This window comes from Rousettus aegyptiacus, unplaced genomic scaffold (assembly GCF_014176215.1).
Source record: "Rousettus aegyptiacus isolate mRouAeg1 unplaced genomic scaffold, mRouAeg1.p scaffold_m13_p_2, whole genome shotgun sequence".
Taxonomy (NCBI): Eukaryota; Metazoa; Chordata; class Mammalia; order Chiroptera; family Pteropodidae; genus Rousettus; species Rousettus aegyptiacus.
This window is the reverse complement of record NW_023416295.1, coordinates 6382617-6395513: the sequence shown is the minus strand read 5'-3', so window position 1 is coordinate 6395513 and position 12897 is coordinate 6382617. Positions and strand designations below refer to the sequence as shown.

The following is a 12897-nucleotide window of genomic DNA, read 5'->3' as shown; positions in this document are numbered from 1 at the left end:
GGTGTATATTTCCAGGAGTGAACTTGCTGGTTAATATGGCGATTCTGGGTAAACTAATTGAGAACCAGCAAATGCTTTCCACAGTGGCTGTACTATTTTATATCACCTCCAGCAATGTATGAAGGCTTCAATTTCTCTACATACTCTCCAACTTTTGTTATTGTCTGACTTTTATTATAGCCATCCTAGTGGGTGTGAAATGGTATCTCATTGTGGTTTAGATTTGCTCCCCCCCCCACGACTAGTGAATGTTTCATATATGATTCTCTTATACATAACTTAAATTTCCCCTGGATAACATTCAAACTTCTGTTTTTAATATCTGCTGCCTCTGATTTCAAGGGTGGATAAATGTACGTTCAATAATGCCATTAAACTGGATGAAAATTGTTGCAATAAAGCACAGATATTGTTATGGTGCCATTCTGAGCTGCTGAGCACCAACCTGAGATCTCAGTTCAACTTGAGGTTCTGCCTCCACATTGTCCCAGGGTGTTCCTGAGTCCCTGACCGGTTCCCTACCTCCAGCAAATTAAAATCTTTTCATCCATCAGAATCACTTGCCTTTTCTTTTGAAGGTTATTTAAAAATACTTTTATAAGATTGATTTCTATGGTAATCATATCTTTTTCGTTATACAGATGTCAAAGAAATGCGCACATGAAGTAGAAATCTCTTTTGAGGGGACTTACAGGTTGAGTTTGGAAATTCTGAATTCTGAAAGGGGAGATCAGGCTCTCCTGCTACTGATCCCAAATTATGTGTCTTGAGCCCAAATTATGTGTCTCCAGATCTGATGAGGGCAGAGGCTTCAGGATCAACTTACCCCTGTCTTTCAGGATCCACGATGAAGTGTATACAGGGTGAAGATGGAAGCTGGTTCACCCCACAGGAATTTGGAGCAAACGGAGTCCCTTCAGGCTGGAAAAACTGGAAGAGTTGTGTGTACTGTGGGGGGAGGTGCATACGATGGCTGATAAAGGTATTCCAATGACTAGGGTAGGAGATGTAACTTTCCTTGTACTCTAAGATAAGATCACCATTTGCTCACATAATATATGTTAAGTTATAGCTGAGGCCCTGAGGACCCCTGACTTCTTCCTCTCACTGGGGAGAGGTGCCCCACACTCATGCCTCAGTGCAAGGCAGTACCTCAGTGTGGTAAAGGGCTCCATCAGGATACATGCAGGAGCTTGGAAGAGAGAACGTTCATTCTGACTCGGGTGCTGGCAGACAACGTTATGCACTGAAAGGAGAAAGACAGTTGAGTCAGGCACGTAGGAAGAAGATGCTCCAGAGAAAGAATGGCACGAATATCAGAACCACGATGAACGTAGCTCCGAGGGTCGAGGTCGACCGTTGGTGTGTGATATGGCAAAATTCATCCCTTAGTGTTATTTGTGGAGGGAATTAATGCCAGCCTTAGAAGTTTAAACTCAAAACTTGGACAACGTAGAACCCATGAGGTGTCCTGCGGTGTGAAATAATGTATCAAAAACAGTACCTCAGACAGTCACGGGGCCTTGGAATGACTTCATTCTCTTTCAGCCCAACGAAGCTATACTCAACCTGCAATGCCCAGCTCAGCTGTCCCTCCTCTCTGAATATGCCCTGACTGGCCTGGCCTGGTCATCCCCTCCCTGGGCCCCCAGATCCCACTGCTAAGGACCTCTCGCACTGTACTATATTCTCCTTCCATGCATTCTCCTTTTCTCTCCGGACCCCTCTAGGCTTGTCCACCTTTGTGTGCCTGAGTTTGTCCAGAGTGTCTGATCCCCAGGATGTGTGGGATTAGTGTGTGTTGATGAAAAGCCCTGGTGTGAGGATGCACGCTTGAGTGGCAGTGGTGGGAATGGAAAGGAGGTGTGAAGTGTCAGATGGTGAAGGAAAATGCCTTAAGACAGGAAAAAAGCACAGAAGCAAGGAAAAAGTTTCTCAGTTGATTTTCCAGTTACCATTAATGAATTCTAGAAGAACAGGTGAGAGAGATGGTTTGTTGTTTAGACAGAATGGCTTTGAGCTGATCATGAGACATCAAGGTAGAAATATTTAAGAGTAGGGTACAAATATCAGACTCACAAAACATCAATATAGGCTAACCATATACTTGGATCTTTTTATTATTCAGGAAGGACTTCTACCTAATCCTCCAATAATATATGGCAAGAGAAAAAAGGTAATGATGATATAACTTTCTACATTTTCTCACATCACCGGTTTTTCAAGTACCATATGTTATTTTATTGCTTCTCAATCGGGTAATTATGATTAAGCTCCCACCAGCTCTTATTTTGGAGGAGCCCATGCCTTCAGAGTTGCTGCTGTGAACATTATGTTGTATATAGAGCAAAGTCATCCTTGGATGGCTAACCATTTGAGATGTAGATGACTAAGGAGTCATCAAAATAGGCCTCAGAGATATGCTTTAGTTGTAGATGTTGGAAGGTCTCAAAATTGTAAAAGGAAACATGAATATATAATATTTCATAATAACCTGACAGGATTATTTTCAATTCTAACCCAGAATTTTTTTCATAAAAGTTACTATTTTCTAATTGTATTGAAATCCGATAGAGCAAAAGTTTGCTTACACTCCTTGAGAGGACCCTATTATAGTAGATCATCTTATATTGGGCCAAATACTAAAGCATATATCATTTCATAAGATAGGCAAGTAAAAGCACATTTCTTTTCCTACTTTTTCATCTTTCAATAAATTGTACACAGAAACACAGAACTCTTTCTCAAGGGGAACATATTACCCTTCATGAGGATAGAGCTGTTGAGGAGGAAGCTCTTGGGAGTTCGATGTACCCTGTTTGAGGGCCTGACCTGGAAAATGGTTGACCTTGATGCCACTCCCTTGACACCCCTGAGGGGCTGTGCAGACCTCCTTTATGTCTGTGGAAGTGATTGCTCCTTCCATGGAAGGAGGCAATGGAGGCAAAAAAAAAAAAATCCATAATATGCAGTCTAGATTCAGGACGAGGTGGCTGTTTTTCCAAGATCAGGTATGAATGAGAACTTGAGGAAGAAGAGAGGGAGGAAATGACATTCTTATACACTTCAGTGACCTCTGAAATCTCAGCTAGCTGACATTTTAGGGTTTGTGTGGTGGGGTTAGGAGGGTCAACTTCTGGAGGAGAGCTGCTGCACTGGGGATCTTGGGCACATTATACCTTGGGACCGTGCTCAGGGAGAGCTACCAAAGGAAATGGGGTACACTATGGGACACTTGCATGGATTCCTGGATTCTAGGCTCGCCAGGGGCTGTTGGTGATGAGTCCTCAGCTTGATACTCTCATTGCAGCTCACCCGGTGGGATGACACTTCCTAATACAGAAAAGAGTGACCCAGGGCCCCCTTGAAGTTGGAGAACCAGAGGAGTTTCTCCAACGCCATCTGTGGAAATCAAGGCCCGACCCCCAGCCCACCTTGGGTTTGAGAGCCAGGATATGGGACTACATTGGGCCAAACAGTGGTACTCTGGCACTTTTAACTCTCCTCGTAGATATATAGGTTCATAAAATAAAGAATAGACTATGAATTGAATTTCTCACGAGCCAGCTGTTTAAATAAGTGATAGATGCACACATCACATTCAATATTGTCACTCAATCATTCCCTATTTTCAGGAGAGACTACTGGACTCTCATGACAAAACTTTCATTGACCAATGTGTAAGTACCATTTCCCATCTATAGCCCCAGAATTGCCTAGGCCTTTTCCTTCGGTACACTATCTGTGTCATTGCCGTTTTTCCCTGAAGCATGCTCACACTCAGTTGGAGCGTGTCGCTGTGTGTGATGAGCAGAGAACAGTAGACGGCATCCGTGTCAGGTTGATGGTTCTGGGGTCGGGTATCTCAGGGTGAAAGCATCCTTTCCGTTTGTTCAGTGGAAACTTCCCATTTCCACATTAGAAACTTCCCATTTCCACCACTGGGGTGTCCAGAGATGGGGCTCGAGGTGGTAATGGGCAGGGCTGGCCTGCGGATTAGGGGCGAGGGACACGTCTGAGAGGAGAACAGCATATCAAAGTAGGCAGTAGGGAAGGAAAGGAAAATCCCTAACATCCTCTCCGAGGTGCAGGCAGAGCTAAGGTGGTTTTATGCTTCAGTCAGAAGGAACAAACCTGGCCAAGCTGACAGGTTCCAGGTGTGGACCCTGTCATGAGTCCTGCAGAGAAATGTATTCAGGGCAAGTGAGTCCTATACCGAGGTCCTGCACCCAATCTTGAGAGAGCCATCAAGGTGCTGAGCTGGTTAGAACTGAAATCATCACCATTAGCAAATTAGCAAATCATGGGTTTTTTTTATAACTGTAATGATACCATATGGATTCCTGCTTTAAGATCTGCCAAAATTGTAGAAGCCTCTGCTTTCTAAACTAAATCATATTTTGATTCCTTTCTTTGCAAAAAGATGGGCATTTTAAGCAGAGTTGTCTTTGCATGACTCCAAGGAGCTGAATTCCATAGTATTTTATGCAGTGACATTGTCATATGACATCTAACAGAGGAGGGGTAGTCAAATTGTTTTACACACACTGTACCCCAAGGCAATCCCCCAGCAAGATGAAGATCTTATCCACACTGATTTTTGCCCTTGGCCAGCTGAGGGAGTCTTCAGTGATCTAAACAGCCTAGAGTCCAGTGTTTCTGTGGCTTGTTTGGGATGGTGGTCGTCGACACAGAGGGCCAGGTTGCACAACCCACAGCCAAGAGTCCGAGAGAAGGAAAAGAAAATTGTTTCAGTCAGAATACCCTTACCTCTGTTAATAGCTTCCCCTGGGACATATATTACAGGCCAGTTCAACATCGACCTATAATATCTCCCAGCCTTAATAAGCAGACTCTGCTCAGAGAAAATTCTGATTTAATCAATCTGTGTTATGGCTTGGGCATTGGGATTGTTTAAAAGTCCCCACATGCATCTGATGCACGAAATTCCTCATTCTACCACTTAAAGAAAAATATCAGTGCCTGTACCCCAACCAGACCCATTAATTCAGAATCCCTGGTGTTGGGGCCAGGACAGTAGTCTTTGATACGTTGTCTTTGGATGACTCTAACGTGCAGCTGGGCAAAGAACCAGAAAGATAAATCTTTTAAAAAGATTATAGATGCAAGACTCTTAAACATTTGTTACATCTGTTATTTCCTTGTTCTTCTAAGGAAAGGAGTCATCACTTTTTGGAGAATGATGATGGTATCTGTGAGTCTCTGCAGTGAGGAAAAGAAAAACGGCCCCAGGCGTCCATGCTAGAACCTCCTCGGTCCCCACTGGGGATGTGCTTCAGGATCCCCCAGACACTGAGTGGGAGTTCCTGGCAAGATGTTACTTGGGGCTTGTAGTTCTGCATACATGGCCAGAGAAATGACCAGAACCCCACTCACTTAATATAAGCGTTTGTACTCAAAAGCCCGGAAACTCAAAATAGTTGTTAGTGTTTTTTATCTTTTATTACTTTTCACACTAAGAAGCTTATTCCTTCTTGTTTAATTCTCTCCATGAGTCTTTTTAGTCATTGTGGTGTGGGCCAATGCACTTAACACTATCTCAGGACTTTGTTTTATCTGCAAATTAATAAAATTATTCAGATTCCTATGAAGTCATCTTCTTGTTCTGTTGCTAGTTTTCTGTGTTAGCATCTCTGTGTTTATAGGGAAAACTTTCTGGTCTGACACACAGATCCCTCCTCCTGAGTTTCATTGCAGCTCACTATTTCTTCTGAAATCTCTACTTCACACGGACCGTTCATGGTTCAAGGAGAAGCACATAAGTGTCCATGCGGGTTCTCAAAAGGCTATGCGTTCTTGATTTCCATAGGGCTGGCCTTCAGGGTCTCGCAGGTGATATATCATTTTACCTTCTAGCTGAGGAACTCAAATGTGTGTGAGGTGTGCTACAGTGGACAAATGCTGTTTTGCTGTGACACTTGTTCAAGATCCTTTCACAAGAACTGTCACCTGCCACCTGTGGAGACTGAGAGGTTTGTGCAATGCAGCCCCTCCCTCCTGATTACGGACCGCCCCGCGCCCCCTGCCAGGCACGCTCCCCCAGTGGAGTTCCCACTTGCGTCCCGATGCGGAAAGAGCAGGGTCAGTGGTCAGGGTCCCAGCAGTGTGATCTGGAGAGCTGTTTAAAGACGCTGGTGGCAGGTGCGTGGTGTTCTCTGTCCTCTGGGCAGCTGGCACCGGTGGCTGGCTCCTTTGTCTGTACACTGCTACTGTCCTTCCCTAGAAATTTTCCAACTCAGACTCTTATTCATGGGAGTGGAAATTCCAGCAGTTTGTGTCACATGCTAACTCAGAAAAGGCAGGAAACCTGGCCTGGTTCCCTCATTTCAGCTCATTCTCAACTGGTTGACGGAAGCTCGAGGTGCCCAGGCATTAAGGCCGTTTCCAACACTCAGGCCTGGTGGGCAGGGTTCCTTGTGCTCCCAGCTGCTGAGATGGGGAAAAGGAAGCCCACCACTCACTCTGACGCTGCTCTCCCACCCCCGCACCCCCCCTGCTACCCTCAGTGGGAGGGGTGTCATCATCTCAGACCCCACGTGGGGTCCTTGGCACCTCTGAGCAGTGTCCCCTTCATCCCCTGGCTTGCCCGTCAGCAGTTTCTGAAAGGAGAACAGTGGCAGCTGTAGGAACGGTGGCTGTTTCCAGGGGCCCGGCCCTTGCTTACTTCTGTCCAACCTCTCAGGGACCCGTGGAGTTGCATCTTCTGCAGGATGAAGGCGTATTCAGCAAGTCAGAAGTGTCACAGGGAATCTGAGGTCCTGGCGAAGCAGATGGGGCCTGAGGAGCAGTTGGTGAGTCAAATTCGAACCCCGAGCCTTGTCCTTTGCAGGCACACGTGAGAAGTCAGTCACAGGGTGAAAGGGCCGGCGACTGCTTTTCCGAGCCTTGTCTCGACCACGCTGAAATCTCACCAGAACTTGTTTGCAGAAAAAATAACTCAGCCATTACAGAATTGTTTCCTAGAGCCATACGTGTTTGGGGAAACTTCCCAAAGTCTGGTATGGTCCTGCGTCTGCCTGAGCCTGCATGTGGCTCATTCCTTCTAAGCTACTTTTCATTCACAGCCTCTGTTTTTTCTTTTTTGCAGAAATGTGAATTCCTCCTTGTGAAAGTCTATTGCCATTCAGAGAGCACATTTTTTAAGGACAAACCATATTATTATCGTGTAAGTAACAATAGCCCACCCTGATTACAGGCCACCATGATGTTTCCTGATCTTGACACAGCGCTTGTGGGATTTGTGATCTGAAACCCACGGGAGTGAGAGTCAGAGCTCCTGTCATCTTTTCCTTGTACTTCTGCTAGATTTTACAAAAATCCACAGAAGGCAGACATTGAATTATGCTAGTAATTTCCTTAATAATTTTTTCCATCAGATTAATGAGATTTCTCAACAACTAAAGGAACCCATGTGGTTGGGCAAAATCAAGAAAAAGCTAAATCAGCAGGGTTACCCCCGGGTGGAGGGGTTCGTGCGGGATGTGCGTCTCATCTTTCAGAACCACAGGGCATCTAAAAAGGTAAGTGTCTCTTCCTGCTCCCATTTCCTTTTTTTTTTCTTTTTCTTTTTTCCATTATGTCACTCTCTTTTCCTGGCGCTGGGAATCTTTAGTTTCTCTCATCGTCTCACACGCCTACATAAGCAAGGGTTCCGGAAGCGCATGACTTTTGAACTCAGGATTTAAGATCACCATGGACATGTCGACATAAGAACATTCATACCTGTAGAAAATTTTTGTGAGAGTTTTCTTGAGACAAACTGATGCATGCCAGGAAGCAAGATTTCAAGCACTCTTGAGAACGACAGTTCTTTTGTTCCTACATTTGGCCCTGAGGGAGCTAAGGAAGGTTACATGGGAGAAAGTGAGGTGGGCAATCTCTATGATTGGATTACAGGATAATTAACAAGGTCCTGAGAGTGGATATGCCTCTGAGGGGTCTGAAAAAGAGGCATTTAAAGATGTGTTAACCTGGATGCACAGAAGCAATGAACAGGGCTTATGTAAGCCAAAGATAAACCTTTTACTAAGGAAGTTATGTGCCTGGGGTGACCCGCCCAATAAGGATCACCCTGTGATCTGATCACCCCGTGAGGTGACTTTCAGTCACTGAAGTTTGACAGCTTTATTACAGAGACCCTTTTTCATTCACAGAGAGTAACCGTGAGTCAGACTGTGTCCCTGCAGCCAGAACTCCAGGCCCCTGAGAGCTCATTCCTCCCCACAAAGGTGACAGGATCTCGTTGAAAACAGTTGAGTTCTCCCTGCTCCAAACCCTGGGAGGAGAGCATTGCATCTAACAGTCCTATCGTGCTCCTTTTTGCATATACTCCCCAGATACACTCAATCAAACTTAGGGTCCCTAACTCCAGGTTCTTTGCATGCGACCGGATCAAACAGTTAACAGGGGTCACCAAAGAGGTATAGAAGTGACCACGGGAGAGGAAGATTGTGGAGTATACTTGGACACCCTGTACTACTTGAATTGCTACAAAGAGCATAGATTACTTTTTAAATTCTCACTGAAATGAACAACTCGAACACAACGAGTAAGAATTCCTAAGAATGGCAATGATTGCCCATTTCCGTCCAGTATTAAAATAATAATGTTATACTTAAAAAGCAGAAGTTACTCTTAGCCACGTGAGTTTTTAATCTTAACCTGGTTAATTTATTTAGATGTTTAAGGCCACCATTCTCAATTATAATGTGTCTAAATGCTAAAAATGAGTGTCATTACTTTTGTCATTCTCTCTTTTTTTTCCTTTCTATTTTTTTTAGTTCACTGACTTTGGCCTGATGGGTCTTAGACTGGAAGCAGAATTTGAGAATAATTTTAAGGAGGTGTTTACTATTCAGGAAACAAATGAGAACAGTTTCATGGTGTAGCAGATGCTGTTGGTACCCGAGAATGTTCCCTGTGGGGGCTGGATGACAGCCCGTGACCGGGTGCTTCCGACGTAAAGTGCTTTTGTTTGCAGCATAAGAAACAAGGAATTGAAAAGATCTGGATCTGGAATATGTTCTGGTTTTGTAAACTGAAGACATCTTCTGCCAAGCGTTCATGGATTATGACCCCAGGAAAACAACCCTCTCCTGAACTCGAGGAAACCCTGGAGGAACAGAAGAGGGAAATTATTCTTGAGAATCTTAATGAGTTTGTTTATCTGATCCAAAAGAGGGAGGCAGTTTTGTGTTCGCTTTGACTTGTTGAGTCTGTGTCTTGTCTCATGGAAAGGCGAGGAGGTCACTCAGACCTTGAAGGGGCAGACAACAAGCGGTCGACCCGGCCTAACCCAGAGTAGCTGTTCACCTTATCTCGACCAGACTGAGTGGACCTCACACTTGCCCCCTTTAAGGGTCTAGTACTCAGGGTCCAAGGTGAAGCAGAAAGTGTGAGCCACTCCTCCCTTCCTGTTATCTTGTGCATTGTGTCTGACTTTCTTCCAACCTTTAGGAGAATACAAGGTTTACCAAATTGCTAGATCTTATAACTGTTTGTTCTCCTTATGAAAACTATCTGATCTTTGGACTTACTTAACATTAGTCAAGCTAGAAGTGATCAACTAATTGTAACAAGCCTTAATGCTATGAGCATTTCCACCTCTCTACCCCAGTGTAGCTATCTGGGCTGTATCTTCCAGAGCTGGAGATTTAGGAGAACACTGTCCAGAGCATGGGTCTCTAAACGACACTACCATCTTACAGCTAGAACTGTTTTGTAAATGAAGAAAAATAGAATGAGATCCCCTATGTCCAGGCATTTATGTTACTATATCAGAATAGACCTCTTCAGAAAAAATGTATAAATTGCTTAAATTCCTTATAAAAGATTCCAGAAAAGCAGAATTTAAAGTACCTAAATGGTTAATTGATATTCTTGCTGGTCTTATGCAAATGATCCGGCCAGGTTTATTGAAATGACAAATTTTGAAACAAGTCAAATTCTTTGTCATTTAACTTGCATATTTCCATGTCTTTAAGCTTCTCTTATGAAGAGTTTTCTCTTTCTTTCTGAACTGCCTTGTCACCTTGGTTGTTTGCTGTGTTTAATGAACTATTTCTCCACCTGGGCATTAAGGGGAGTATGTTTTGCTTTCTCTCCAGAAAGAAGATTTATTACATAAAGGTTTCTCTTTAGCCTGTTGCTAAGATGGCATTTTTCTTTTGATTTCCAGGAAGTGACATCCAAGCCTGTTGGATCCCTCCTTTAAAAAAAGTCTTAATAACACCTTTTTTTTCTTATAAGTATCCAATCATGCGCACTACACTCAGTCTCAGTACCTGTCAGTGTTAGCAACAGTTTCAGAAGCGTTTCCTCAGATTCCCCTGGGGCTCCACGGTATTCAGCCTTGGAGGATATGAGGAGAGGGACCCTTTGGGTTGGGGAATGGGGTCTGTGGCTCAGCCTCATGTTTTACAACCTTAGCTGGTAATAATCAACGCTTGCCGTCCCCATTTCTCTGCTTTCTGCCCTGATCGGTGGGCACTGCCACTGCGTGGAGCTCACAGCTCTCTCAGGCAGGGTTTTTCAGGGAACTTGCTGTACCTTCTCCCCTCCCCCTACTCCTGCAGGGAGCTCCAGCTGTGAGAGGCAGCTTCTTTATTTCTCCTAGTCCACCATCTGACTCCCATGGTTCTGACCTGTGGTAGCTCTTATGCACAGATCCCTGGCTCAGATGTGCTGGTGTGCGGGTTGGGTATTTTTTTTTTAGTTTTTGATGTTCAGCTTCTTGTTATTTCAAAGGGAGAGATCTGGAGACATCTCTCACTCCACCGTGTTTCTGACATCACTCTTTTTGCTTACATTTTAACTACCATTAGACATTAAGAAAGTCGAGTGTCAACAGTAAACTATACAAAACTAGAGGTGTGTTTTTTTTCTCTCTGCTGAATAAGACAATGTTTCTTAATACTACAGACTACTACCAAAGCCATGAAAAAGTTTTCTGAGTAGAAAACAAGAATTCTGTGCTTCATTAAAATAATCTTCTGTGTTTCAAATCAACAGCCGACTACATTTGTTTCGAATTAAACCAATATCGTATGAGTCTCCATTGGTTCCTCCAAAAAATGAACCAGAAACTATGGCCTACTCCTGTAACCAGAAAATGGATAAGTGTATAAACTAATTTACCCAAACATTCTGGGTCTGTCATAGTCTTTCTTTCAGTCCTTCTCAGAGACTTTACAATGTTCCCATATCTCTATTGTCTCTGTCTCTCTTAGACTCACTCGTACCTTTGAATTTTCTCACACTTCACCAAAAACTCCCTTCTCTCAGTGCAAAGGCTGAATCCCTCCTGTGCTGGGAATTTACTTTGTCCTACATCACTATTACCTTACAGACACTCTGCTCCTTCCCTAAATATTCTCTCTGTGTAATATTTCAATCATCTTTTCTACATAAGAGGTCCACACTACAGACCTTAGTGGACCAAACATTGGAGGCCAGGCTCATGAGAGGAAAAGGACAGAAGCTAAGATTGCCCAGATACTAGCGGCCTTTCGAGGCCAATCGCAGCCCAGGTCCATGGGTACCCAGCTCCCAAGGGCAAAAATTAATCGAAGTACTTCATCCGCCACCAACCTGGGCACTGGGTTAAAGAGTGTCCCAACAAGGATAAGTCTCCCAAATCTGCTTGCAACAAGTGTCAGCAGTTGGGGCATTAGGATGCCCTCTGTCCCAAGAATTCAAGGACCCCTGGGTCAGAGCCAGCCATAGGCTTCCAAATAGTTGCATGGGACTGAAGATATCTCCTCCAGATGGTAGAATATCTTTGTTTGTCTACATCACTGGACTGGAGCCAAGGATACCAATCGATGTAGCAGGTAGGATAATTTCCTTTCTGGTTACCAGCGCCACCTGCTTTGTCATTCCTTCTTTGGCTCCTTCTGCTCTCAAACCTGCACCATTTTGGGAGTCACCAGTAAGCCAATTTTGCATTCCTTTCTAGAGTTCTTGGTCCACACTCACAATTTCTATTTGCCTTTGAATTGGACTCCCTTCACAGAGTCTGCCAGCAATTGACTTGGGAAGTACTTTTTCAGGGATTCCCAGACAGTCCCCACATTTTTGCTTAAGCATTAGCTCATGGTTTACAAGAATTACAACCTGAAGGAAATTCATTTTACAGTAACTACATCATCTCCTTTTCTCTTACCACACTGACTCTATGACCCAAGACTCTTTTAAGATTCCAGAACTCCCTACAGAGGACTCTACTTACACCTGCCAACCAATAGAAGACCTGAAGATTCTCTTCAAGAAGATCTGACAAATTTAGATGAGTTTCATAATTCGTTTGCCTTTTACCTCATCTCTGTTAAAGTTTTACCATAGCTATTCCTATTCAACCTACTCGTTATCAGTTAGCCAACCGAACTGTCTCACTCCTTTAGTTTTCTCAACCCTGGCTCTGCCTTTCTACTCAGAACCAGGAATAGGTAACCCCAACCCCTGTCTTATTGTGGACCACCACTTCTAAACCACCATGTTCGATTTGTTTCTTCCAGGGTCCAGGCAATTCATTTACAAATAGTCCTTCAAGGAAACTATAACCCACTCCAGTCAACAGATCTTATATCATACTGTGGTCCCCTAGATGGGCACCAACAGTTGATGTCCCATGTCTACAGAGAGCAAGTATAAGAGACCCAATCTTCCAGCTTTATCCCTTCTCAGTCTGAAGTAGCCAGAGTGGTCATTGCCCCTAAATACAAAAGATTTGAGTCCCTAACACTTGAGGGGGAAATGTTAGGTAACTAGTCAGATATGAATGACAGGGGGAACAAAGGAATAGGGGCCTAGCCAAGAGTCTCCTAAAGAACACCTACTGGTAGTTTGAGAATCCCTCCTGTATGCCCAGAGATAATA

At 44.0% G+C, this 12897-nt stretch overlaps 1 protein-coding gene across 5 annotated transcripts in view; it reads left to right on the top strand.

The window, feature by feature from the left end:
• The window catches only part of LOC107507409 (nuclear body protein SP140-like protein), a 50342-nt gene extending 40779 nt beyond the window's left edge, over positions 1-9563 (top strand). For 2 of the 5 annotated variants that reach the window (XM_036236163.1, XM_036236160.1), the window contains 7 exons: positions 840-982; positions 2129-2176; positions 3636-3680; positions 5878-5993; positions 6704-6812; positions 7109-7186; positions 7398-8060. In XM_036236163.1, coding sequence (XP_036092056.1) covers positions 840-982; positions 2129-2176; positions 3636-3680; positions 5878-5993; positions 6704-6812; positions 7109-7186; positions 7398-7706 — 848 coding nt within the window. In that variant the 3' untranslated portion in view covers positions 7707-8060. Of the gene's footprint in view, positions 1-839; positions 983-2128; positions 2177-3635; positions 3681-5877; positions 5994-6703; positions 6813-7108; positions 7187-7397; positions 8061-8801 lie in introns of those variants that run through there. The other 3 variants (XM_036236162.1, XM_036236164.1, XM_036236161.1) reach the window with 3 other exon arrangements.
• The last annotated feature ends 3334 nt before the right edge of the window (positions 9564-12897 follow it).